Here is a 23,363-nt window from a genome sequence, read left to right as displayed (position 1 = left end):
ATTATTATTATTATTTTGTGGGGGTAGGAATCAATTTTATGTATTGTGGGCATCAGAAGATAAATTCCTACTCATGAAAGTAATGCAAGGAGGACGACTTTCCTATCCCATGTCCACGAGAAGTGAGTGACACTACTGAGAATTCATACTGATTTAACAACATATATTCAATCATACATAATTAAACATCTCATAATATCATATCATGTAACAAATAAAGATTAAAGTTTTACAAAATTAAATTATAATTGAAATTCAACTCGCATAAGGTTATATTAAAAATTTAAAGTTAAACTAACCAAAATTCCAATGATCGAAAATTCAAAATAACTCGAACCCAATCGGAACATCCAAAATTTATTGCACTTTTTGGAAAAGGAAGTTAAGGAAAAAGATAAAAAAGAAATTATAAGAGGCATAGAGGGGAGGATAGAATCCTACATGAGAGGGCAAATTAGTAAATTGATGTTGAGAATTGGCTCAGCGTGACTTGTGCCACTCTTTATGAAAACTGGGAGAACTGAAGGATGAAGTGGCAGACCTTTTGGGTCAACTTCTTAATGTATCTTTTTCTCGTAGAAATGTATGTGGACCCCACGGGATCTACTATGCTGCTTTTTTTATTATTTTTTGAAAAAGCAAAAAAAAAAGAATGCAGTAAGTAAAAGTGGTTGTCGTACAAAGTTTATTAAATAGTTCCATCTCGTTAGTTCTCATGAATACATCATATGAAGATGAGAAATAATGGCGATTTAATGTTTTGCGGTTCATTTAGAATCATGTAAAAATAAAAAAGCTTATTTAATTACTCAACATATGGTTTACATTAACGTTATCGTTATAGAAGGATAAGGTTTCAGAATTAAGTATAAAAGTGGCCAAAGTTAAAGTAGCTAACAAACTACTGATGTGGGCTTTGCATGCTTTTGGAGATGTTCACAATTTCTTTGCAGCCTCGTTCCATTTTAGTATGTTTCGGATCCTATGAAAGGAAGTCCACACCGAGGTGTGTTTGCTTTTATTTTTATGGCTGTTCTGACTATTCCAAGCATCTGCATGGTTATGATCTGCCAAAGCTTTGTGAGTTGTGACTTAACCCTGAACACTTCCCCATCCCCACCATTTATTCTTCAACAAATTATGGCCACGTTCAGTAACATGTCTTGTCTTTGCTAACTTTACCAGCATCCTTCCACACCATTTCCTTTTTTTTTTTCCCTCTCCAAAATTTAAATGGCATTTTAACCTTGTTTCACGCCGCAGATGCCATGATTCCAAGCCACATCTTAGGCTACAACAGAGACTTGGCTGAACTAGCCGTCATTGCCAGCAGGACAGTGCCTTTCACATGGGGAGATATGAGGCTTGAGGAACTAGAAACTCCAGCACCCATTATTCCCTTCCACCTAAACAACCACGCATGCCTTTATACGCAGTGATCAATCTAGACTTTCAAAATTCGGGATCATTATTTTGATGCTGGGAATCTTGAGAAGGAATATTATATTGCAGACAAAGTATATGAATGAAGATTAAGTGGATGTAAGCATAGCGGCCTTTTATTTGCTCATCGATCATTGAAAATTAAAGAGAAATCGTAATATGAATTTGAAATCGTTTCGTTATTAAGTTTTTGTTTTTGTATTATGTATTTTTGTTGGATTGTAGTATTTAAAGTTGATTCTTGACTATAGTTTAATATTTGATTTAATTATTGCTATATGATTTTTTGTTAAAAAATAAGATTCAAATTTTGTTTCTTATTTCTTAACTACCACTAAATTATGCCTCCTGAATTAGATAGTTTAATCTTTTCCAACTCCTTTAACTATAATTATTGTCTAATAAGAACAGATAATGATGAAATTAAATTAAATTAATGAGCTTTACGTACAAGTGACAAGAAATATAACTCTCTGGATGAACTAAGAGATTATCTTATATCCCACTGAAATGGAAAAGGAAAGACTAAGAACAAGCGAGTTGAGCATGCATGTATTTTATTTGTTGTTAATAACCCAGTTGCCTAGCTCGTGGCTTATATGGAAGTGGCTGCTTCTTCAAAAATAGGCGTGCCCTTCTGCACGGCCTAATCTGTTTGATAGTAATAGGACTTCAACTTGACAAATTGGACCAGACTGATACAGTCCATAGTCGCTAGGTAATCATTGACAAAAATGGTTGCAAGATAGTTTGAACCCAGTGCTTCAAACCAAGTAAAAACAGATATTTCCAAAAAGTTATTACTTGGCTGCTGCCAACTGGCTTTCATTTTTAATGAGGATGGAAAGGGGTATTAAATAAAGAAATACAGAGCAAGAAAAGATGCTTTTTTACAAAGTATAGTTACTCATAGCATAATATAATATAACACACCATTTGTACGAGGCAAAGCTGATTTCCCTCCTGAAGGAGTGGGCAGGGCTAGAAAAGTATTAAAAAATTTGTTTTGGTTGATAAGCATGGCAAGCAGTAATAATTGTTGTATTCTACTTTGTGTGGTGTTCTCCAAATGAAAGCATGATAGAAATTTATCCTGGCAGCTGAATTTCAAATGATAGGCTTCTGACAACATAATTCTTCATGATTAGACCATGAAAGAACGTAACTAAGCAATCAATCAATTAGTCCTGATTATTTTGTTGATTATGGACTCTCCACGATCTAGAACCCACTGCCAGGTTCCCATTAACCTATTCTTTTCTTTTCTTCTTCCTTTTTGCTGAAACCGATCATTAACTTATTCCATGCATGACAAAAGTTTGATATATTCAAAATGCTCTGATTGTAAAACTATTTCTCCATTGTACAAATATACTCTTATAACAATGGCTGGTTGATAGCTCCTTCGGAGCAAATGCATAATTATAAAAGTGATGTGATGTTGAAGTGCTGAGGTCAACTTGAATCACTTCCAAGGCAAGAGAAACAAAAGTTGAGAATTCATTAATATTTTTTGTATTATTAGTAATCACTTTGTTTTTCCCCGCTTTAAATGTCGAACATTTCTCGGTGCGTCTATGTGAATTACAGTGCTGACCAGTTAGGCAAAGAGGAATTACGAACAAAATTTTCAAAGTATTCAAACCGTAGCTAGATTCTTCCCAATGTTGAACCCAAAAATATAAGACACAAAAGGCCCAACTTTCCAAGCTAGAGCCCCATATTAATCATGGAAAGGTTCAAAGCCCTCTTATTACAAGCTCACGGGCAATCCAGATTTAGTCCGGAAAACAGGGCTGGGAAATAGGATCGGGCTTAGCTTCTCTTCTCTCTCCCCTACTAACTTATTGCAAGAATTTTCCCATGAAAATTGTCCTGAGAAAAACACCAAAAATTCATGAGAAAGACAATTTTCTACTACCTTTTTGACTGGAGTACGGGTTAAGGGCATGAAAATGCATCAATTCGGTCTGGGTTAGCACCAGAACAATTGGATAAATCCAGGCAAAAAAATAAAAAAAACAAAGGTACCAATGCAGGAAAGTTGAAGTACTTCTAGCTTGCCTTTTGCATAGTTGTCTTACTTAGGCAACAGGTCCCACATCAAGATGTATACATTGTGTTGACATTTGCAAGAATTTTTATATTTCCTGTCATACTTTACTACCCAAAAATCCAACCTTATCTTTTATTACATTACTATTTGAATTAATTCGGTTTTTTTACTTACACACAACCTATCTCTTTCTTTAACAATAAAGCTGTCTTAAAGAAGTGTTAATTATTACAGCATTTGTTAAACTTGTTATCATTGTTAGTGCTTTAAATTTATGAAATTATCTTTTCTTTGATTTTTTTTCCCAGATTAAACTGTCATTCATTAATGACATATATGTTTATCTTTCTTTTTTAAAATTTAATTGTATTATTATTTACCATAACTACCGTTCAAATTGAAAGCTTATGGTCCAAATAAAGTATTTTAAACAAAGGTTTGTGACCTAAGCCTTCAACCCAACAGATTACTGTGATTACAGTGCGAAATTGCTAAAGACTTTGCCGCCCCAAACAAGAAAAGTAAGAATCTGAATAAGCCAATGAGGCTATTACTCTCACATCATTGGTGAATCAAGCTGTGCCAAATGGGAAACCTTGGCTTGCCGAGTTGACGCGATCTAAAATGGCATTTAGGAGGTTTGACAAATTAAGAGTTTGGGGTTTAGATTCAAATCTTATGTACATACTATTATGAAATAGGCATGCCACAAATAAACAAATTCAAGACAAGCAAAGATTGTTTGGATCGAAATTTTAGATCCAATTTAATGATTTCTTATTGGAAAAAAAATGCAAAAAATCGATTTTTTTTTAAAAAATTTTTAATCGAGGTCTAAGGAGAATGATATACTTGAAAGTGCAGTCTCAATGCAAAAACTTTGTTTTCTTTCAAGCTGTGACGAAAATGGTGCATGATCACATCTTGCGTAATAATTTTTACTTAGAACCTTTTTTTAGTTAATTAAGTTGAGATTATTAACTATTAAAAGTTTAAACTTTCGTTTTTACGGTATTAGCAAAATTAGTAGTACTAATTAATTAACACAAAAAGGAAAATTGAGTGGAAGCATATATCTGGCGGTAAAATTAAATAAAGAAATACAAAATTCAGGAGAAATAGAAAATAATAAAAAAAGGATTAAACATAAAACTAAAATAACAAAAACAAAGCTCCCTCGTTCTCTCTTTTCTCTCTCTTGTTGGGTGGCTGGTGCGAAATCGAACTCTCTCTCTCTATCCTCTCTTCAAAATTTTCTCTCTGCAAACTTTCACCTAAATCTGTAAGTATTTTCTATTTCTATTTCCATTGTGATTTATCTTATTCATTTCAATCTAACGGGTTAAGTTTTTGCCTCAAGTTGTCAGTTATTTTTCGTTTTTTTCTTTAATTTCACCTGAATTTATGTTCTTAGGATTGCAGAGATCTCAAAAACCCTAGATCTTGCTCGTTCGGTTCCTGTATTTCATCTGATTCGGGCATTTACAGGTTGGATCTCGATGTCCGCGTGACAGTTTCAGCTCGAATTCCGAAGATCTTTCTTAATTAATTTACTTTTCGTGAAAATTTCGAGAGTAACTTAGAGTAAAGCATTTTTTTTGTTATTAGATCGTTAGGGCTTTCTTTTTTGTTTCCTTTGGTCGATGGTTCGAATCCTCCATTCCAGGTGGAGGATCAGACGGATGAAGATTTCTTTGACAAGTTAGTTAATGACGATGATGATGATGACAACATGGGTCCCACTGCCCCTAAATTCACGGAGGGTAACGAGTCCGACGACGCCAGAGCCTTCGCCAATTTAGCAATCGGCGAAGATTCCGGCGGCGAGGCTGACAATTACGATGAAAAGGAAAAAGATCCTGTGGATGCAGGTCCAGCACCGGCCAATGCACACGCAGGTGAAGACGGTAGTGATTCATTAGGTCTTGAAATAGCGTGATTGACTCGAAAAATCATCAAGAAGTAGGGGCCGGCTCAGAGGTTGGATTTGATCCGAATATAAGTAAGAACAATGGATCTATGAATTCTGGGGTTAAGGAAGTAGGGTGGAATTCGTTTTATGCGGATTCTGACGAGAATGGGGTGAATGGATTTGGGTCATATTCCGAATTTTTCAATGATTTAGGGGAGAATCCCACTGGAGATTTCCCTGGTGAAGTGGATGAAAATGCGAAAACGGGTGTATTGATCAGAATTCTGTTAGTAGTTGGGCAGTATCATGATGGCGGGCAAGTTTATGGAGCTTCTACCGTAGATAATGGAAATGAGCAAGATTTGAATAGCAGTCAGTACTGGAAGAATATGTATCCAGGATGGAAGTATGATGCTAATACAGGGCAGTGGTATCAGGTGGATGGTTATGAGGGGAACCTTCTAGGGAGTTATGAGAGTTCAGGTGTGATGGCAGTGGGACCACGGATGTGAAAGCAGGGTTTCTTTTGGCAGCAGGCAGTTCAGTCTGTTGCAGGGACTATGGCAACTGCAGAGAGTGGTGCCACGGAGAGTGTGACAAATTCAAATCAGGTTTCACAAGTGAATAATGGGTACCCGGAACATATGGTTTTTGACCCTCAATACCCTGGTTGGTATTATGACACAGTTGCTCAAGAATGGCGGACATTGGAGAGCTATAATGCCTCTGTTCGATCATCTCTTCAGTCAACGGTTCAAGGTCATGATCAGCAAAATCAAAATGGATTTGTTTCTGCTGGTGGGCATTCTCAAAGTAACTGTTCTGGTGTTTACGGTGAATATGGACAAGGAGATAATTATGGGTCACAAGGTCTTGGAAGCTCTGGTGAACATGGTAATTGGGGTGACTCCTACAGTAATTATAACCAGGGTTTGAACATGTGGCAACCAGGGACTGTTGCCAAAACTGAGGCAGTTTCAAGTTTTGCTGGAAACCAGCAATTGGATGCATCTTTTGGTTCGAATATGTCTGTGAACAGCCACGTAAATCATTTGAAGTCATCCTATAATTCTCTGCAGGAAGTTCAGTTGCTTAATAAAGCTAGTCAGGCTCATACTGAGGTCAATGGAGTTGTTGGGTTTAGAAGTTTTGTCCCTAGTGAAAACTTCAATCACCAGTTTAATCAGACAAATTTAAAGCAAAGCGAGCAGATGCATTTCTTGAATGATTTCTATGGAAGCCAGAACTCTGCCAATGTTGCCAAGGAACCGCTTCAGAGTAGCCAGCAGTTTTCTTATGCTTCCAACACAGGGAGATCATCAGCTGGGCGTCCTCCACATGCACTTGTTACTTTTGGTTTTGGTGGAAAACTGATAGTAATGAAAGATAGTAGTCCTCTACTGAACTCGTCATTTAGTAGCCAGGTTAGAGTACTTAATGCTATATTTTGAAAACTCTACATTTTTTGGCAGAAGCTGATGAATGTAAGAAATAGATTGTCTGAGGTTGTCTGTTATTTTAGTTTCCAGAAAAGAAAATATCTTGATATTAAATACCAAACAAGAATAGCTCTTGCTGTAATTTTCTACTTTCTAAATGCTAATATTGTATGGTTGTGTTTGTGTGAAGGATTCTGTAGGAGCCTCTATCACCGTTCTCAATTTGTTGGAAGTTGTCAATGGAAACTCAAATGGTTCTGGTACCTCACTGTCAGCTTCTGATTATTTCCGTACTCTGTGCCAACAATCCTTTCCTGGTCCATTGGCTGGTGGAAATGCAGGCAGTAGAGAGCTGAACAAGTGGATTGATGACAGAATTGCCAACTGTGAATCACCTGACATGGACTACAAAAAGGGTGAAGTTTTGAGGCTGCTTCTCTCATTGCTTAAAATAGCTTGCCAGCATTATGGAAAACTCCGGTCTCCTTTTGGTGCTGACACTGTATTGAAGGTAAATACTTTTATTGTCATTTTAACTTATATTTTATTAACTAGGAGTTTTCAATTTCCTTAGATTTTCATTTGTTAGCCTGTAGTTATATCTTGGGAGGATGCTTCTCTTGTGATTTTTTTCAATCGGATTGTCTTAGGCTTTTCTAGCAGACCACTCAAGAAATAGCTAATCTTCTGAGGTTTTTTTTTTCCCAGTTTCAACAAAGTAAAATGAGATTTGTTGTTGATCTTCTCTTCTTTTTTCTTGCATGTTATATTGTATTTCATTCTTATTGGCATGTTGTTATTGATAGGAGACTGATACTCCAGAATCAGCAGTTGCAAAACTCTTTGCATCTGCGAAGAGGAATGACACACCTTATGGTGCTCTTAGCCACTGCTTGCAGCAATTGCCTTCTGAAGGACAAATTCGGGTATGCCATTAACTACACTGCACTATTTTTTTTACAGGCTGTTTTATCTTATTTTCTTAATTAATTTTAATCTATGTTCTAGGCAACCGCTTCTGAGGTACAGAATCTTCTGGTTTCTGGTAGAAAGAAAGAGGCTCTACAATGCGCACAAGAAGGTCAGTTGTGGGGACCTGCACTTGTTCTCGCATCACAATTGGGTGATCAGGTTCATTTCTGCTTTGTGCTATTGCCTATGACTTATTCTGATTTTCTTGTTTGAGGAAAATTTTAACTGAAGCTGCAATCTCTTTCTCTCTCTCTCTGCTTTTTCTTCCGGTTGGTGGCTTTGGATCAATGCAGTTCTATGTTGATACTGTGAAGCAAATGGCACTTCATCAGCTGGTAGCAGGGTCTCCTTTGCGGACATTATGCTTGCTAATTGCAGGGCAACCGGCAGATGTTTTTTCCACAGGCACCACAGTTGATGGCATGGATATGTCTCAACAGCATGCACAGGTGATAAATTGGTGTAGGAAATTCAATTCTAAAGGTTATTTATTAGGAAGAAGGAAAAATGCCAACTGAAATGGTTACTGTACTAAGACAACTAATATGGTCTAATCATTTTCTGGTGTAGTTGTAGATTTCTTAGTAAGAGATAAGAAAAAATATGGCAGTGTGTGAAGTGGTTTATCTATGAGCAAACGGCATAGATAAAGGGATTATATTTCAGATGCTTTTGATATTTCTATCCTATGCACCATTTTTTGGGAATGGTGCAATTTTTTTTGGTGAGAAGAATCCTTTGTTGTGGAGAACTTGTGCTTGATTCAGCTACTGTCCCTGTTATATATCATTTTGTTACTTCTCATTTGATGTCCATATGTTTGATTTTATTTTGAGAGGAATATTTTTGCCATAAAAAGCTGAATCCCCCCGCTCCCTCTTTTTTTGTGGGCAGTTAGGGGCTAATTGCATGCTTGATGATTGGGAAGAGAATTTGGCTGTAATAACTGCAAACAGAACCAAGGATGATGAGCTTGTGATTATTCATCTTGGAGATTGCCTGTGGAAGGAAAGAAGTGAGGTACATTATTGTTTACTCTAGCTTCTGTTTCTCCCTTGTTGTTGATGGCACTCTCTAGCTTATTTACTTATTCCTAAAGTTTATAACTATTGCTCTTACTTGAGGGTTTTAATTCAGATAACTGCAGCGCACATCTGTTACTTAGTTGCGGAAGCAAACTTTGAGTCATATTCAGATAGTGCTAGACTTTGTCTTATTGGAGCAGATCACTGGAAGTTTCCCCGAACTTACGCTAGTCCAGAGGCAATCCAGGTTCTCTTCAAATTTATGTGACCCTTAATCATTGTCTCATCATTGTCTAATTCATAGAAGTTTGGAAAACTATTTATCAAGCATGGTGTAGTCACTTTGGCATGTTTACTTGTTCTGAACCATGTAATTCCATGGTTTAGGTAATTCTTATTGTGACCGATTTATAGTATGTAGTTGAAAGTGCTTTTTCTCTGTTGAGGGAAAGGTAATTGAAAATTTGATCTTCAAGCAAGATGATTTGGTTGAAACCTAAATAGGAAATGTGGTTTGCATTCTCAGCATAATTCTCTTCTAACTGGTTATATATAATGCACAAATCTAAGCTGTCCACAGATGGTAAAGATTTTTATTTTGTAGAGAACATTTTAAGATATTGAGCTGTCAATTATGCCTTTAACCTTTTCTGTTCAATTTTTCTCACAGAGGACTGAGTTTTATGAATATTCAAAGGTACTGGGAAACTCTCAGTTTATCCTGCTACCATTTCAGCCATACAAGCTTGTTTATGCACACATGCTGGCTGAAGTTGGAAGAGTTTCAGATTCATTGAAGTAAGCATTTTTAAGTTGTTAGTGTTTGATTTATGAACATATTTTACCTTCAATTTCCTAACATGAGGAGGCTAGTTCAGGTACTGTCAAGCTGTATTAAAATCTCTGAAAACTGGTCGAGCACCTGAGGTAGAAACTTGGAAACAATTAGTTTTATCTCTTGAGGACAGGATAAGAATCCATCAACAGGTAACATTTTAGCTTCTCAGTTTGGCTTCTCATCAATATTTTCTCTGATCATATTGGGCTTGCTTTCATCTTGAAGGGTGGATATGCTGCAAATTTGGCTCCAGCAAAATTAGTTGGTAAATTGCTGAACTTTTTTGATAGCACTGCTCATCGTGTTGTTGGTGGTCTACCACCACCAGCACCATCAGCATCAAATGGAAATTCTCAAGTTAATGATCAGTTTCACCAACAAAGTGGGCCAAGGGTATCATCTAGTCAATCAACAATGGCCATGTCTTCTTTGATGTCATCTGCCTCAATGGAACCTATAAGTGATTGGGCAGGCAGGGCGGTTGATGGGAGAATGACAATGCATAATAGAAGTGTTTCAGAGCCAGACTTTGGCAGAACTCCAAGACAGGTTCACAATTATCTTCACTTGACAAAACAATATTTCCTGCTAATTGCTTGTGCATCTTATCTTGAATAAAATTAATGAGGTGCTACTGATTTTTGATGGGATCAGGTTGATTCATCAAAGGAAGCTGGAGCATCCACTGCACAAGGCAAAGCATCGGGCTCGGGAGGGGCATCTCGCTTTGCTCGTTTTGGTTTTGGCTCTCAGCTTTTGCAGAAGACTGTGGGGCTAGTCTTGAGGCCTCGTGCAGATAAGCAGGTAGTTCAGTTCCTTCGTTTATTGCTAGTTTTTCTTAGATTTCTGTTGAAGAACCACATATAGCAGTCTTGATATGCAAACTATTTAATTTAATATAATTTGCATTGTTATCTGAAGGCTAAACTGGGTGAAAAGAACAAATTCTACTATGATGAAAAGCTCAAGAGATGGGTGGAGGAAGGTGCTGAACCTCCAGCTGAAGAAGCAGCCTTGCCGCCACCTCCAACCACTGCAGCATTCCAGAATGGAATGTCTGACTACAACTTGAAGTCTGCATTGAAGAGTGAGGGGTCTCCCCCTAATGGGAGCCCAAAATTCAGAAATCCAACCCCAATAGAACATGCTTCTGGGATCCCACCTATTCCTGCTAGCTCCAATCAATTCTCAGCTCGTGGACGAATGGGTGTTCGAGCAAGGTACTGTTGAAGGTTTTTTTTTTAATTGTTTTTATTTAAAATTTCCACTGTTGCATTTGAATGATGATTGAACAAACTTGGTGGAAGAAAGGAATAAAAAGGAAAGAAAGTTGAAAGTAAGATTAGGTGGAAAATATCGGATTTTGTTAGACTTAAGAAATTTGGAGAAGATTCATATGACCATGAAAGTTTCTTTTCATAAGGATATAAGATTTCCAAGACCACTATCAGTGTTCATTGGTGAAACTATTGAAAATTTTTTGGTTTGGAAGTTGAGCTTTGTTTGGCTCTCTTTTGTTCCTTCAGAAACCAAGAGAATAATATTCATACTTCTCATTTCATTTTCCCTTTTCTATGGCATTATGAACTCTTGACAGGTATGTGGACACTTTCAACCAAGGTGGTGGGGGCCAAGCAAATTTATTTCAATCACCTAGTGTTCCCTCTGTTAAACCTGCAGTGGCTGCAAATGCAAAGTTCTTTATTCCCGCGCCTGCATCAGCAAGTGAACAAACGATGGAGGCAATATCAGAAAGTGCACAGGAAGAAAATACAACTAGTAATAATCCTACAAAATCCAATGCCAATGAGTCTTTTCAATCTCCCACACCTTCATCATCAATGACTATGCAAAGGTTCCCTAGCATGGATAATCTTGCTCGGAAAGGCATTATGAGAAATGCCAATGGTTTTCCACCGCACTCACGACGAACAGCCTCATGGAGTGGTGGAAACTTTGCTGATGCATTTAGTCCACCTGGTAAGGCTGAAATCAGACCTTTAGGGGAGGCACTGGGAATGCCTCCATCTTCATTTATGCCCAGTCCAACGAATGGTAGTTTTGGGGATGAGCTACATGAGGTGGAACTTTGAGCAAGAGTTGTCGAGATGTAAATATCAAGTTTTGTTCCTGCAATCAGATATAGTACTCAAGAATCATGATATTCCTGCTCCTGCATCTTTCATATATACGACAAAATGGCAGCTTGCACCGGAACTGTTTCTGTTAAAATGGAAACCAAAAATGTTCTTTTTTGCTGAACTTCTTGACCCCTTACCCCCTTCTGCATTGTATTTTGATATTCAGTTGCTTATTTAGCTGTATTATTAGGTTTCATCTGTATGTCCCAGGGTTCAAGGAGCTGGGTTATTTTTGTTCTTTTTTTGTTTTTTGTTCTTTTTACTATAAGCAGCAAAAGCCTGAGCAGGCACACCATTGTACAGTCATTTGTTCATTTGTTGAAGAATAGAAATTATTCCCTTGAGGTAAAAGATGCAAGAAAGCCGCAAAGGGATTCTCAAGGGGAAAAGGCATAGTGTACTGAATTCCAAAAATAAGATGTTTGCTCTTTTTGTATTGCTAGTAACGTGATATGAGACAATATGATGCTCTTGGTGTTCAGGCAATGCAATTTTCAATTCAAAACGAACTTTTCATTTACATTAATTGCTTTTGCGAGAAAACTTGTCGGCTTGCAATTTTTGGTTACTTCTTATTCCCTCTTTCCCGTTGATTTCTGCTTGGCAGAGAGAAAGATGCGATTCGGGGTAGACAGAGTGGATAAGGGAAAATATGGTAAAAATTTTACTTGTTAAATGTTATTTCTCGGAATTGAGTCCCAACAACATTTTGTTGGTATTTTTCTTTTATCCTTTTGGAACAGACTTCAACATGAACGATAAAAGTAAATATTCTGCCACAATTTTCCTTTTCTTTTTATTGTACGATATGGAAAATCCAACAAAGCATTAGTTTTAAACATGAGAATTCACTTATATACCTCAGTTTTATTACAAATTCATTTTAGAACAAAATTAATTTCAGTTTTTCAATCTTATAAATTACAACATAGCTTTTTCTTCTTTTTTTTTTTAATTTCTTTACAAAAGTATAGGGCAAAAGGTAGCCAACTAGTCTTCCGCACCCTACCAGAACAGATGAGGTCTCTTGTATGTAACTGTAATGTGAAAGGAATCGAAAGCATCTCAAAACTGCTTAAACACCCAGAAAAATTCTAAACTAGTTGCACCACTAAAATTCAGCTGAACCAGGCGTCCTTGGGAACGGTATTGTATCTCTTATATTCTCAATTCCAGTGGCAAACTGCACAAGTCTTTCAAAGCCAAGACCAAAGCCCGCATGAGGAACTGGCAAAGAACAAATTTGAAAGAGGATTTATAATGGTAAATGCAATTAATTGGCAAAAGTCTACGACAACATTGCAGTGAAAGAAAAAGAAGGGAAAGCAATTAGTTGAAACTGAACAGCTCTCAGGGCTCAGCAGCTATTGTACAAGTTTGCGAGAAGATCCCTAACCTGAACCATAACGACGCAGATCAAGATACCACCAGTAGCTCTCCTTATTAAGTTTCAGCTCATCTAAACGATTTTCCAGATACTCAAGTCGTTCTTCTCTTTGGCTTCCACCAATGAGCTCGCCAACCTAATAAACAAGAAAAGTAACTGCAATGAACTTGTCAACCAAGGAAAAGGATATAACTAGAATAACATTCTTATAGAAGAGCATCACATATGTTTGTATCAAAAAAAAAAGGAGCATCATGTACATCAGCTGAACTTATCCATTCGAATATACATCAATACTGAGATAGTAGAATGGACTTAAGATTCACAGCAAATTTGTTGGCAACATTACATAAAATGAAGAAATATTTACCCGAGGTACCAACATATCCATCGCTGCTACAGTCTTCCCATCATCATTTTGCCGCATATAGAATGCCTTGATCTCCTGAGAATTTTACATTAAAGAACTTCAGGCATTAAACACTAAAAGCGGATAAAATCCCAACATACAGAAGAGTGATGAGAGACAAATTGCATGCCTTTGGATAATCCCTAATTATAACAGGGCATCCATTAAATGCCTCTTCAGTTATGTAACGTTCATGCTCACTTTGCAAATCACATCCCCATTTCACCTGCAAAAGAAACCATAAGTAAGAAATCTTCAATAGGCGTAACTATCCAGACAAACTTATGGAAGGATTATCCCTGAAAGGTTTGGCTAACAATCACAAATCTAAGCAAGTTATATTCATGGCAGGAAAGAGTTATCTTGGTATTTAATCAGAAATGAATAGAAAAACGGTGATACAAGAAAAAGTTTTTATATAGGTTTGAACAGAAAAGAAATATGCAATACCGGAAATTCGAATTTCATTTTTGCTTTTAGAAGAAGTTCAATTGCATCAGTATATGTCAACTGCACAAAGTCTTTCTCAGCCACATCCTGTTCATCAAATAAAAGACACCCACATATCAGTACATATAACATTGCCAGTAATGGTTTTAAGCTCAATAGAAGGGGTTAATCAAAATCTAGATGATCAACTAATGTGCAACACCCCAACAGCTCAGTTCAGAAAAAAGGTTGGATAGATAATAGAAAAAGGTAATGTAAGATACACGAAGAGCTCATACATTCAGTCGATCAATGATCCCTTTCTCAATCCAAGTGTTGAAAAATTCCATGTCTTCCTTGCAATTATCAAGCACATGTCTCACCTTCCATAAAAAACAGTATATATTACTCCAAATTCACTGAGAAAGATACCACTAAAGAATTTCAGTGTGTGTGCTATGAGCGTCTGACTGTATAGTCTAGCAACAATGAGACAAATTCACAAATAGATGTGAAAAGTAACATACTACATACTGGAGATATGCAGTTGCACAGCCCATGTCATCATTCAGATCAGCAAAAGCCAGTTCTGGTTCAATCATCTAAACAAAAAGGGGGAGCAAGTTCTCAGAGACAATGTTTAGTAAGGCAAGGCTTAACAAAATTAGGAAAAAGGATGTGGAGTCAAATTGAAAGTTATAAATTTACAAGGCTAAATCAACAATGTTTACCCAAAATTCAGCCAAGTGTCTAGACGTGTTTGAATTTTCTGCTCGAAAGGTGGGTCCAAATGTATACACCTGACAAAGTAAAAGAGTACTGTGTTATTTCTTGAATTGGTTACCTTCCCATTTTAAATTGATATGAGAACAAGCAGAAGAAGTATACATCCGAAAGAGCAGTTGCGTATGTTTCAGCATTAAGTTGACCTGAAACTGTCAAGAATGCTGGTTTGCCAAAAAAATCCTGGCATATGAAAATAGGACATAAGAACTACATTAGTGGCATTCAAAACACATCACTGATTTTTTGAGAGAGGTGCAAACTGCACACAAGATTTCAGACATAAATCCAAAAATTGAAGAGCCTTGAAATGCAAAAAGTAGGCACTCTTTCATTATAAAAGGTTAAAAATTTTCAATAGGGATTAGATATAGTTCTTAAACATTTTGCTGGAAGGCAACTCTATGTAGTAGCATTGGAAACAGAGCGAAGCAAATCTAACTCACCTGCGACCAATCAATTAATCCATCCTTTGTATTTGGAATGGCTCGCACAGGAGAATCGGTGGCTTCCCTGGAGCTTGGAATCTATTAATTAAGAAAAACTTTATGGATCATAAATAAAGATAACTGAAAAGCTATAGCAAAATTGTACCATATTTGCTAATAAGTTTTTACTTGAACCATTACATTCTTTTTAGCAGCATACTTTTACACATAGAAAGTTGTTTAAAGTAAAGTGGAATTGTCGATTAAATTTTAACTGTTAAAACATAAAATGAAAAACAAAGTAGCTATTAGGGAAAGAAACCTAAATCCTTTAAAAGTTATTGTTCATACCAAAGTAGTAACACAGAACTGTTCACCAGCTCCTTCACAATCTGAAGCCGTAATGATAGGACTTGAGATCCACACAAAACCATTTTCCTGGAAAAATTTATGCGTTGCATAAGCCAAAGCATTTCTCACTCGTGCAACCTAAAAGGAAGTTATAAGCAAACCGCTCAGCAAATAGTAAGCAAAAGTTACAACTGCAATAATGGAAAACGAGAAAGGAGAGATAAAATACTATATAGTCACAGGAAAAGAAACCCACATCAAGAAAGCAACAATGGCTTGCAAAAATTATGGCACAATAGTAAAAGTAAATGAATATAATAGCAACTAGAGATGATAGTAAACAAGCAGCAGAACCATACCGCACCAAATGTGTTTGTTCTAGGACGAAGATGAGCTTTAGTTCTCAAAAATTCTCGGCTGACCCTTTTCTTTTGAATGGGATAGGAAGGATCACTTTGTCCAACCTGACAAAAAATGATGCATGCAATTAGTACGAAGATTCCACTAGAAATTTAAATTTCCATCTCATAATAGGTAAAGAAGTTTCATTTAATGACCCAAGAGAGGAAAATGCAGTAATATCAATGCAATATAACACATTCATTGTCCATTACTCCATTTCTGAAAGCCTAGTCAAGGAAAAGGATTGCAAGGAAAACCAATTTAGGATAAAAGAGGAGAGGAATCAGCAAGTAGCAATGTATTAGGCGGTATGATGAGTGAAAATTTATTAGCTTAAAAACTTCCTTAGTTTAAGTCCAAAAATAATACTAATAATTTTCTGATTCCACAAAAGCAACGTTGGCAGTTTGCAGATGCAGACCACTTGAGTTAATTGTCATGGCAAATTAGATGGATGAACTCTGACATATCAATAATCAAATTTGACAAGAGATACAGGGAAGTCTACCATACCACCACAACTTTGTCAACCTTCAATTCCACTTTCTGCTTTGCTCCTTGGCTAGCCACCAAAGTCCCTTGTACCCATATAGATGCACCAGTAGCAATCAACCCAGATTCCACCTACAAGCTTGAAACATATAATAATTGGCAACCATATCAAAAGAATAACAATAAAGATATCCCAAGTACAAACATAAATTGAAAATTTCCACTTTTGGCAAAGGAAATTGAATGGAATAGGAATGAAGCGCCCATCCTAACCAACCCATACTACTAAAATAGTGCTAAGAAACTGTAACCAATTAATAATATCTTTAAGAAACTAAAACATCAATACTGAAATGAAAAAGCAAGAATTTTAAAAAATCAATTTCATCGATAAGAAAGATTAAATATTTCGGCCCGGCGGTACCTGATCATAACCTTCAGCATCCGAATTCATCACGCATTGCATGTTTGAAAGGCATGATCCATCATTTACCTATAAAATTTAATAGCAACATTAACATGAATAAATTGAAAAAAAAAAAGGCTCTAAAAAATGAGTGTTACCTCAAGGAATGTAACGCTGCTTTGAACCCGGAGAGTCCGTACCCAACCCATAACCACCAGAGTCTGCCCGACCCGATCCAAACCTTCATCGGGTCCTCCTTTTATGTCGGCGATTTTCAACTTCTTCCTAAACTCGCCTACTGTATTCCCCATTTCACCAACTTTCTTTTCCTGGAATTCCATTTTTGTCCTTTCTCCGGACTGTAGCGTTGCAGAAACAACGGAGCAGAAGCATCGTTTCCGAGGAATGGTTGAGTGGAACTGGAATGGTCGGCGAGGAAGTGGCGGGGAAAGGCGGGGAGTTGTTAGGTTTTTGGAATAGAAGGAAAGGAATCGGAGGGTAGAGTAGGGTTTGAAACGGAGAGGAGTGGCTGGTGCTAAAGCAGCAGCAGCCGCCATTTTGCGCTACTCGTTCCTTTGCTTGGAGTGGGCTGTTTGTTTGCTGGTGTGCTTTTAACGTATTCTTTTTCTTCACCGTTTTTTTTTATTCGTTTTTCTTTTTCAACTAAACATACCAGAAAAGCGTTTTTTTTTTTTTGCCATAAAAGTAAACTAGACAAACACAAAATTACAAAAAATTAAGAAAAATAAAAGGCTAAAAATGAGTCAATTATGATATAATATTTTCAAAATTAGTCAATTAAAAATATAAACTTTATTTTAATTAATTAATTTTATAATAAAATTTGAATTTATAATTAATCTTATCTTATTTATACTTACTAACTAAGTAAAGATTATATAATCAATAATAGATAAAGAGGTGTTTGATATTTAAATAAGATTAAAATATTTTATAAACGGATTAGGATAAGGAATAAGTAATAATTTTAAGATATTTATTATTTAAATTTGATTATAAATATTTAATTTTTAATATATGTATTACATAAAAATGATATATTACTTATTTACATTAATATAATCGAAATAGACTATTCCTTTTGATTTATTAATTTAATTTAAATAATAAAATATACATAAAAATGATCAAAATTTTTTTTTGTTATTAAATTTAGATTGAATTGAGTTTTGTAACGGTGCTTATATAAATTTTAATTAAATAAATAAATTCATTTTTTTTGAAATATGGTAAAATTAGTCACCCATAAAAAAAAACATCAAATCCTCTTCGGAATTGTTCTAGGTTCATGGCACCAAGAAGATAAATTCATTTTTTAATAAGATATTATTAATCGATTTTAAATAAAATATAATTATTAAATTGAAAAATACTTTCAAAATTAAGTATTCGCCATTTGTACTATGGAGTAACATCAAGTAAATCAATTGGGCATATAAACTGAATATAACTGATTAAGATAGAAAAAGGATAAGGGGAGGGCTAGAAAGTCCTCAAACAAAGAAACTGTCTAAACGTACGTTCATCACAGCATGCGAAAGAGAAGAGTTCCGCTTGTCAGCACCAAAGCAGTCATCACGCTAAGTAGGGAGTAGTAGCTGTACCGTAATTATCCTGTCGTTGGCCTTCCCATCTCCCTCTCTGTTCTGCATTTCTGCTTTTCTTCATTCCCAAATCCGGAAACTTGCCTCCAAAGCAACTATGCTATCACCAAAACCTTAACTTTTCCCATAGGCGCCACTCCATACACTCTCCATGGGCCTCTCCTCCTTTCTTCCAGAACCACAGCGACAGCTGGGGACACATGATCATGAACAATTCAGTTACCAATCAACCCAAGCTCTTTATTACTACCAACGAAGCCAGCAACAGCAACAACCTTATGCCCATAATTGTCCTCCTGGTTACGCCTATCATCAAGTGCCCCCGACGGTAGTTTCGGTTAATGCCGCCCCGCAAATTGCGGATTCTGGTGGGGGAATGGCTCAGGTGGGACAGAACCTGTTGGCCGCGGAGACAATGGCTGCCCTGTCGCAGCTGACACAATTCGAGGGCAGTGCATTACAGACAACTTTGGGGCGGCACTGCTGCACCTTGGACCGACTTTAGAACCTTCGCCGCCGGGACGGTTATTGATATTTTTTCATTAATTGCTCTTCGATTTCTGGTTTTATTCTTTAGATTTTTCCAGCTGTTTTTTTAATTTCATGAACTTGATTTCCTTAATAATTTTTCATCTGCCGTAAAATTTATTGTGGCAGCTTCCTTGGTAATTTCGTCTTCGCTTCTAACTTTACACTGTATCGGGTGTTGTATTAGAGTCGTAAGTAAAAAAGAGAAGTATTCAATTGCAAACTGTAAAGTAAGCAATCAAGTTTACAAGCCATGGCAGTTCTGTTTTCAGTTTTGAATGCTAGCATAAAGTTCTTAACTTCATCAACCTTGATCAACGTTTGGCCTTGCTAAGTACGGCTGCACCTTTAGTTAGTTGAAATCTTCCTATACCCCAATTTCTTTTTTAAACTTAACTGCTCATAGTGTGGAGTTGAATTGCTCTGGAGGACATGCTCAATTGTAGGTGTTAATTTATGGTGAGCATACTTAGGGTGTAAAAGTGTTGGTTTACACTTAGTTTGGCTAAAAGCTTTTATGTTTTTGCATTCCTTAGATCGATAAGCTCGGGGTTCTGCTTTTGATATATGAGAGACTAACTAATGGACAGAACTAAACTATCTTGCAACCATTTACTTCGTACTCAATAATGTAGGGTGTGCTTTGGTTTTTGCCAAGTCTAACAAGCCAATTATGAGCTTGAGCCCCTTTAACGTAAGGCTTGCTTGTCTGATAACCTACTTGTGACCTTTTCTTTTAATCCGTCACATAGTTGCCTTCAATTCTTTTGAATTTGGGGAGAATGTCAAACAGTAGGAGAATGTAGTGGCTTAGTCATGTCATTTGCCAAATAGGAGAATTTGAAGCCACTGTGCTGTCAGTCGATGAAGGCTATTTATCTCTTGAGTTCTCTTTGGCTTTGGAATGAACTGGTATGTACTATTTGGTTTCCTTGTTTTGTATCTAGCAACTGCAATGGTGATTAAAAATGGTCTGAAACTTTGTGGATCCCGTCAGGGGTATGCTATTCTAGCAAAGTTGCATGATTGCTGGTATCATACTGGGTGGGGTTGATAATTCAGGATGTTTTTCAACCTGATTATGAAATTGTGGATTCAACATTTGTCTTGTTACTTTTCAAGTTAGAAGTCAACTTTGAATTCTGGGGCAAAGTTTGAGTTTGAGCTTCACAGTTTGCCACTGGAAATATATAAATTTGTGTTCTTATAGTTATGTCAAATGTCAGTGAATTTCAATTCTAGCCTTTTCTCTCTTAGTAAACTAAAATCAGTGAATTTCAAATGCACTATTGGAAGAAAAATTCTTATTGCAGAATTTTCTCTCATGAAGGTCAAAAAAGTTCAGTACTGGTGAATATCAGCATTCAGCAGGTTAGGAAGTCATTTATACAAATATCGTGGTAGAGCTTAGGGAGGTTGAATTGTTGTGAGGGATAGACCATGAGGACCTTTCTTTGACAGATATTTTTTTTATGAATTCACAGAAGTTAAATCACCACTGTCATTCATCCGCTACTTTACTTTCTGAGAACCATTTATTTTGGAATTCCATCAGAAGGTGCTCCTAAAGCTCTAGGACTCTTGCCCCCTTTTTATTCATGTTCGATCAAGCGACTAGTTAAGACATGAAGAAATTTATGCTTTCTTACTTAATCATATCCAATAGCATTTATGCTGATCACATCGGTAGTTAATCTTGGTTTGCATGGGTTGCTTTTTCCCTGATTTTCACCACTATTTATCCTTCTTTCTTGAAAACTTTTAGAGCCTGTTTTGCAGCCTGGTGGGTCTCCATATAATAGTGGTGGTAGAAAAGGCAGTAGATCCTTCAGAGGTCATGGCAGGGGATATAACGGCCACCGCCTTCCCAATACTGGTGACCGTGGAACAGGACGTGATGGAGGCAGAGGTGGTCCTCAATGCTTTCAACAACAAGGAGCATCATCAGCCTCACAGCAAGAGCCTTCCACTGAGAATATAAAATCTACAGTTGAAGTGGAACCCTTGGCTGTTTTACCTAAAGAAACAGCTCAAACTGCAGTGCCTCCTAAGGCATCTCCGTCTACACCAGCAGTGGAGAAGGCTCCTTCAAGCAGGCGACCACCACAGGGTGCATGGTGTGAGCTTTGCAGGGTTGAGTGCACCAGTTTGGAAATCCTTGAGCAACACAAGAATGGCAAGAGGCATAAAACGAACCTGCAGAAAACTGAAGAGTCAAAGAGTGGTTTCAAACCTGGGATAGAAAAACAGAATGGAAAGAAACTTGCAGCCAAGCCTGAGAATAAAGGATCTCAGCAGCCGACAGTGCCCAAGAAGGTGAGGAGAAAAGCCAATAGAAAATTTATTGGCAGGATCTGTTGGTAATGAAATTTATGTGGAACCAAAACAACAAATAACCGGAGAGAAACATACTGTAGCCACTGTGGAAGAAACTCCTCCGATTGAGTGTTCTGACAGCCAGAGGCATGGAATGAAGAGGAAGATGCGAGGTGGTCAGGGAGGGAAGTGCATGAAAACTTTAGAAGCTTCAAGGCCGAAAGATGGACCTCGCAACAGAAAGGCTGTAATTCCTCTCATCTGTGACCTGGCAATGTGACGTGTGATACTGAAGGGGTTTGTTGACCGCCATCTTTCTGGGAAAAAACACACTACTAAGCTTAAACGATTTGGGCCTGTGGGAATTGAAGTTCTTTATTCCCCCAACCCAATAGCGCAAACAATGTTGCTTGCGCAAGGCAATCAAGAACCTGTTCATAGCCCACAAGGTTCACATCCTGCAGCAGAGGCCTACATGCCTCCACAAATTTGCCAAGCAGCACCAGCAGCGTCTGGTTTGAGTCTCCAGTATTCAACAAAATCCCGACCAGATTGCTCCCGAGAGTGCTGTTATGATGGCACCTGAAGCCTAGTACCTATTAGCTACAAGTGAAGTTTGGCTGTGACTAGTCAGCCAAACCAGCTTTTGGAATGTTAATACAGAGTTCAAACTTCAGGGAATTTTTTGCTCTACTCCATAGCAGAATTACAGGGACTAGTTGCTTAGTCCTGTGGTCCATGAAGCTGGCCCCGCTCTTGAATTTGCTGCTGATAAAGGTCGTCTGACCTTAACCAAATGAATGCATGGAAACTTTTTAGACTCTTTTTAGCTCTACTTTAGCAAAGAATTGCTACTCTTCCTTTAAACAAAAACATGTGAAAGAATGAAATTTGGATTTTGCCTTACCCTCCCTGCTTTTATGGGATTCTTTTTGTTCAGTAATTTGTTTTACTAAAATCAGACTTAGATGTTGCTGGCTTCTCCTAATGTTGCATTTTTTTGTGATTAACATGAATTACAAATCTTCTGATTCTGATAAGCATGCCCTTCCAAGGGATGGTTGAAAAATGAGCTAAGCAAGAGCTTGTTTGATTCCAATTTTAGGTCCATTGTGGCTTTTATCTTCATTTTTAATGTATGATTAGGGTCCTTCAACTTTGAGCGGATCGGTCACTTCCTCCTAGAGCTTTTGTTTGGAAGAGTTTGTACTGTTCTGATCAATTTTTTTGGTGGTTAATGAAACCCATCCTTTTCACTCTAAAAAGAACAGTTAAGTTTAATGGTAATAAGTTTATATTTGTTGTACCAATAGAATACAATATCTATACATTATCACATAATTACAAAATGTTGCCTCATAAATATATAAACATAAAATTTTAAAACTTTTCCAAAATAAATATTTTTTTAAAAATTGTGAATATTATTTTTAAAATATCCAACATTTTTAAATTATTTATTAACAAAGTAACAATATCTAGTTAATTGATAACAAAAGTAACAATTTCTATATATTTGGGTTATCTTTAAGTTTTGAAAATTTATTGATGATTATTGAAAAATTTTAATTTTTCCTAAAAGTTTGGAGCATAAAATAATGTAATACATTTTATTTAAAAATATTATAAAATGTGAAAAGAAAAAAATGGTTTGGACAAATCATCCTCCAAAATTCCTAAGAAAAAAGAATAGACGGAGGATATTTTGAGATATGGTATTTTGATATAATTAGAATAACCTATTTGTCATTTGAACTTTTTTGATTAATACAAAGTGGAAGACAAAAGGATGAACGAATAAGCAGCCCGAAGTCCAAAACAGCCAAAACTCCAGCCTGTGAGGACATCATTTTGTCAACAGTAGTCAATTCCTCTTCAAGCAATCTGAACCGTAGGATCTTGAGCCCGACCCCAAACCCACTTCGGTTGCACACCCTGAGAGCTCTTCCATTCCAATTCAGCTCAACCCAAATTCCCTCAA

The 23,363-nt window shown here is 36.7% G+C and overlaps 2 protein-coding genes and 1 pseudogene across 2 annotated transcripts; 2 read left to right on the top strand and 1 right to left on the bottom strand.

Annotated features, from left to right (window-relative positions):
• The first annotated feature begins 4,405 nt into the window (after nt 1-4,405).
• LOC110422407 (protein transport protein SEC16A homolog) lies at nt 4,406-12,352 on the top strand. The gene is given in 19 exon segments (XM_089784684.1): nt 4,406-4,427; nt 4,613-4,781; nt 4,922-4,987; nt 5,108-5,424; nt 5,427-5,896; nt 5,899-5,930; nt 5,932-6,835; nt 7,041-7,361; nt 7,657-7,776; nt 7,859-7,981; nt 8,116-8,271; nt 8,717-8,842; nt 8,960-9,094; nt 9,518-9,645; nt 9,726-9,834; nt 9,911-10,234; nt 10,340-10,489; nt 10,607-10,905; nt 11,283-12,352. Coding segments are annotated over 19 exon segments (4,467 nt in total). The 3' UTR covers nt 11,779-12,352.
• NS1 (Class II aminoacyl-tRNA and biotin synthetases superfamily protein) lies at nt 11,808-17,524 on the bottom strand. The gene is made up of 15 exons (XM_021421725.2): nt 17,072-17,524; nt 16,932-17,000; nt 16,529-16,639; nt 15,973-16,077; nt 15,614-15,751; nt 15,281-15,361; nt 14,940-15,017; nt 14,783-14,851; nt 14,579-14,653; nt 14,351-14,434; nt 14,073-14,159; nt 13,753-13,848; nt 13,584-13,658; nt 13,223-13,349; nt 11,808-13,053 (listed from the first exon to the last, which is right to left on the bottom strand). The coding sequence occupies exons 1-15, from the start codon at nt 17,468-17,470 to the stop codon at nt 12,938-12,940; spliced, it is 1,710 nt and encodes a 569-aa protein (XP_021277400.1). The 5' UTR covers nt 17,471-17,524; the 3' UTR covers nt 11,808-12,937.
• Nucleotides 17,525-18,329: 805 nt separating this feature from the next.
• Nucleotides 18,330-21,975, top strand: LOC149527706 (uncharacterized; annotated as a pseudogene).
• Nucleotides 21,976-23,363: the final 1,388 nt, after the last annotated feature.

The sequence above is a fragment of the Theobroma umbraticum genome, unplaced genomic scaffold (genome assembly GCF_002168275.2).
Source record: "Theobroma umbraticum cultivar Fairchild unplaced genomic scaffold, ASM216827v3 scaffold_30.0, whole genome shotgun sequence".
Taxonomy (NCBI): Eukaryota; Viridiplantae; Streptophyta; class Magnoliopsida; order Malvales; family Malvaceae; genus Theobroma; species Theobroma umbraticum.
Note: the sequence above shows the minus strand (reverse complement) of the source record. Positions and strands in the feature narration are given on the sequence as shown.

What these genes read in the sequence shown, in the direction of transcription:
- NS1 (XM_021421725.2), bottom strand. Translation starts at nt 17,470, where the DNA reads ATGGCGGCTGCTGCTGCTTTAGCACCAGCCACTCCTCTCCGTTTCAAA. An exon ending in ACGCAACTGCTCTTTCGGAT is followed by an intron (nt 14,852 to 14,939) that starts GTATACTTCTTC and finishes TTACTTTGTCAG; the next exon opens with GTGTATACATTTGGACCCAC. An exon ending in TGGATATGTTGGTACCTCGG is followed by an intron (nt 13,350 to 13,583) that starts GTAAATATTTCT and finishes CTTGTTTATTAG; the next exon opens with GTTGGCGAGCTCATTGGTGG.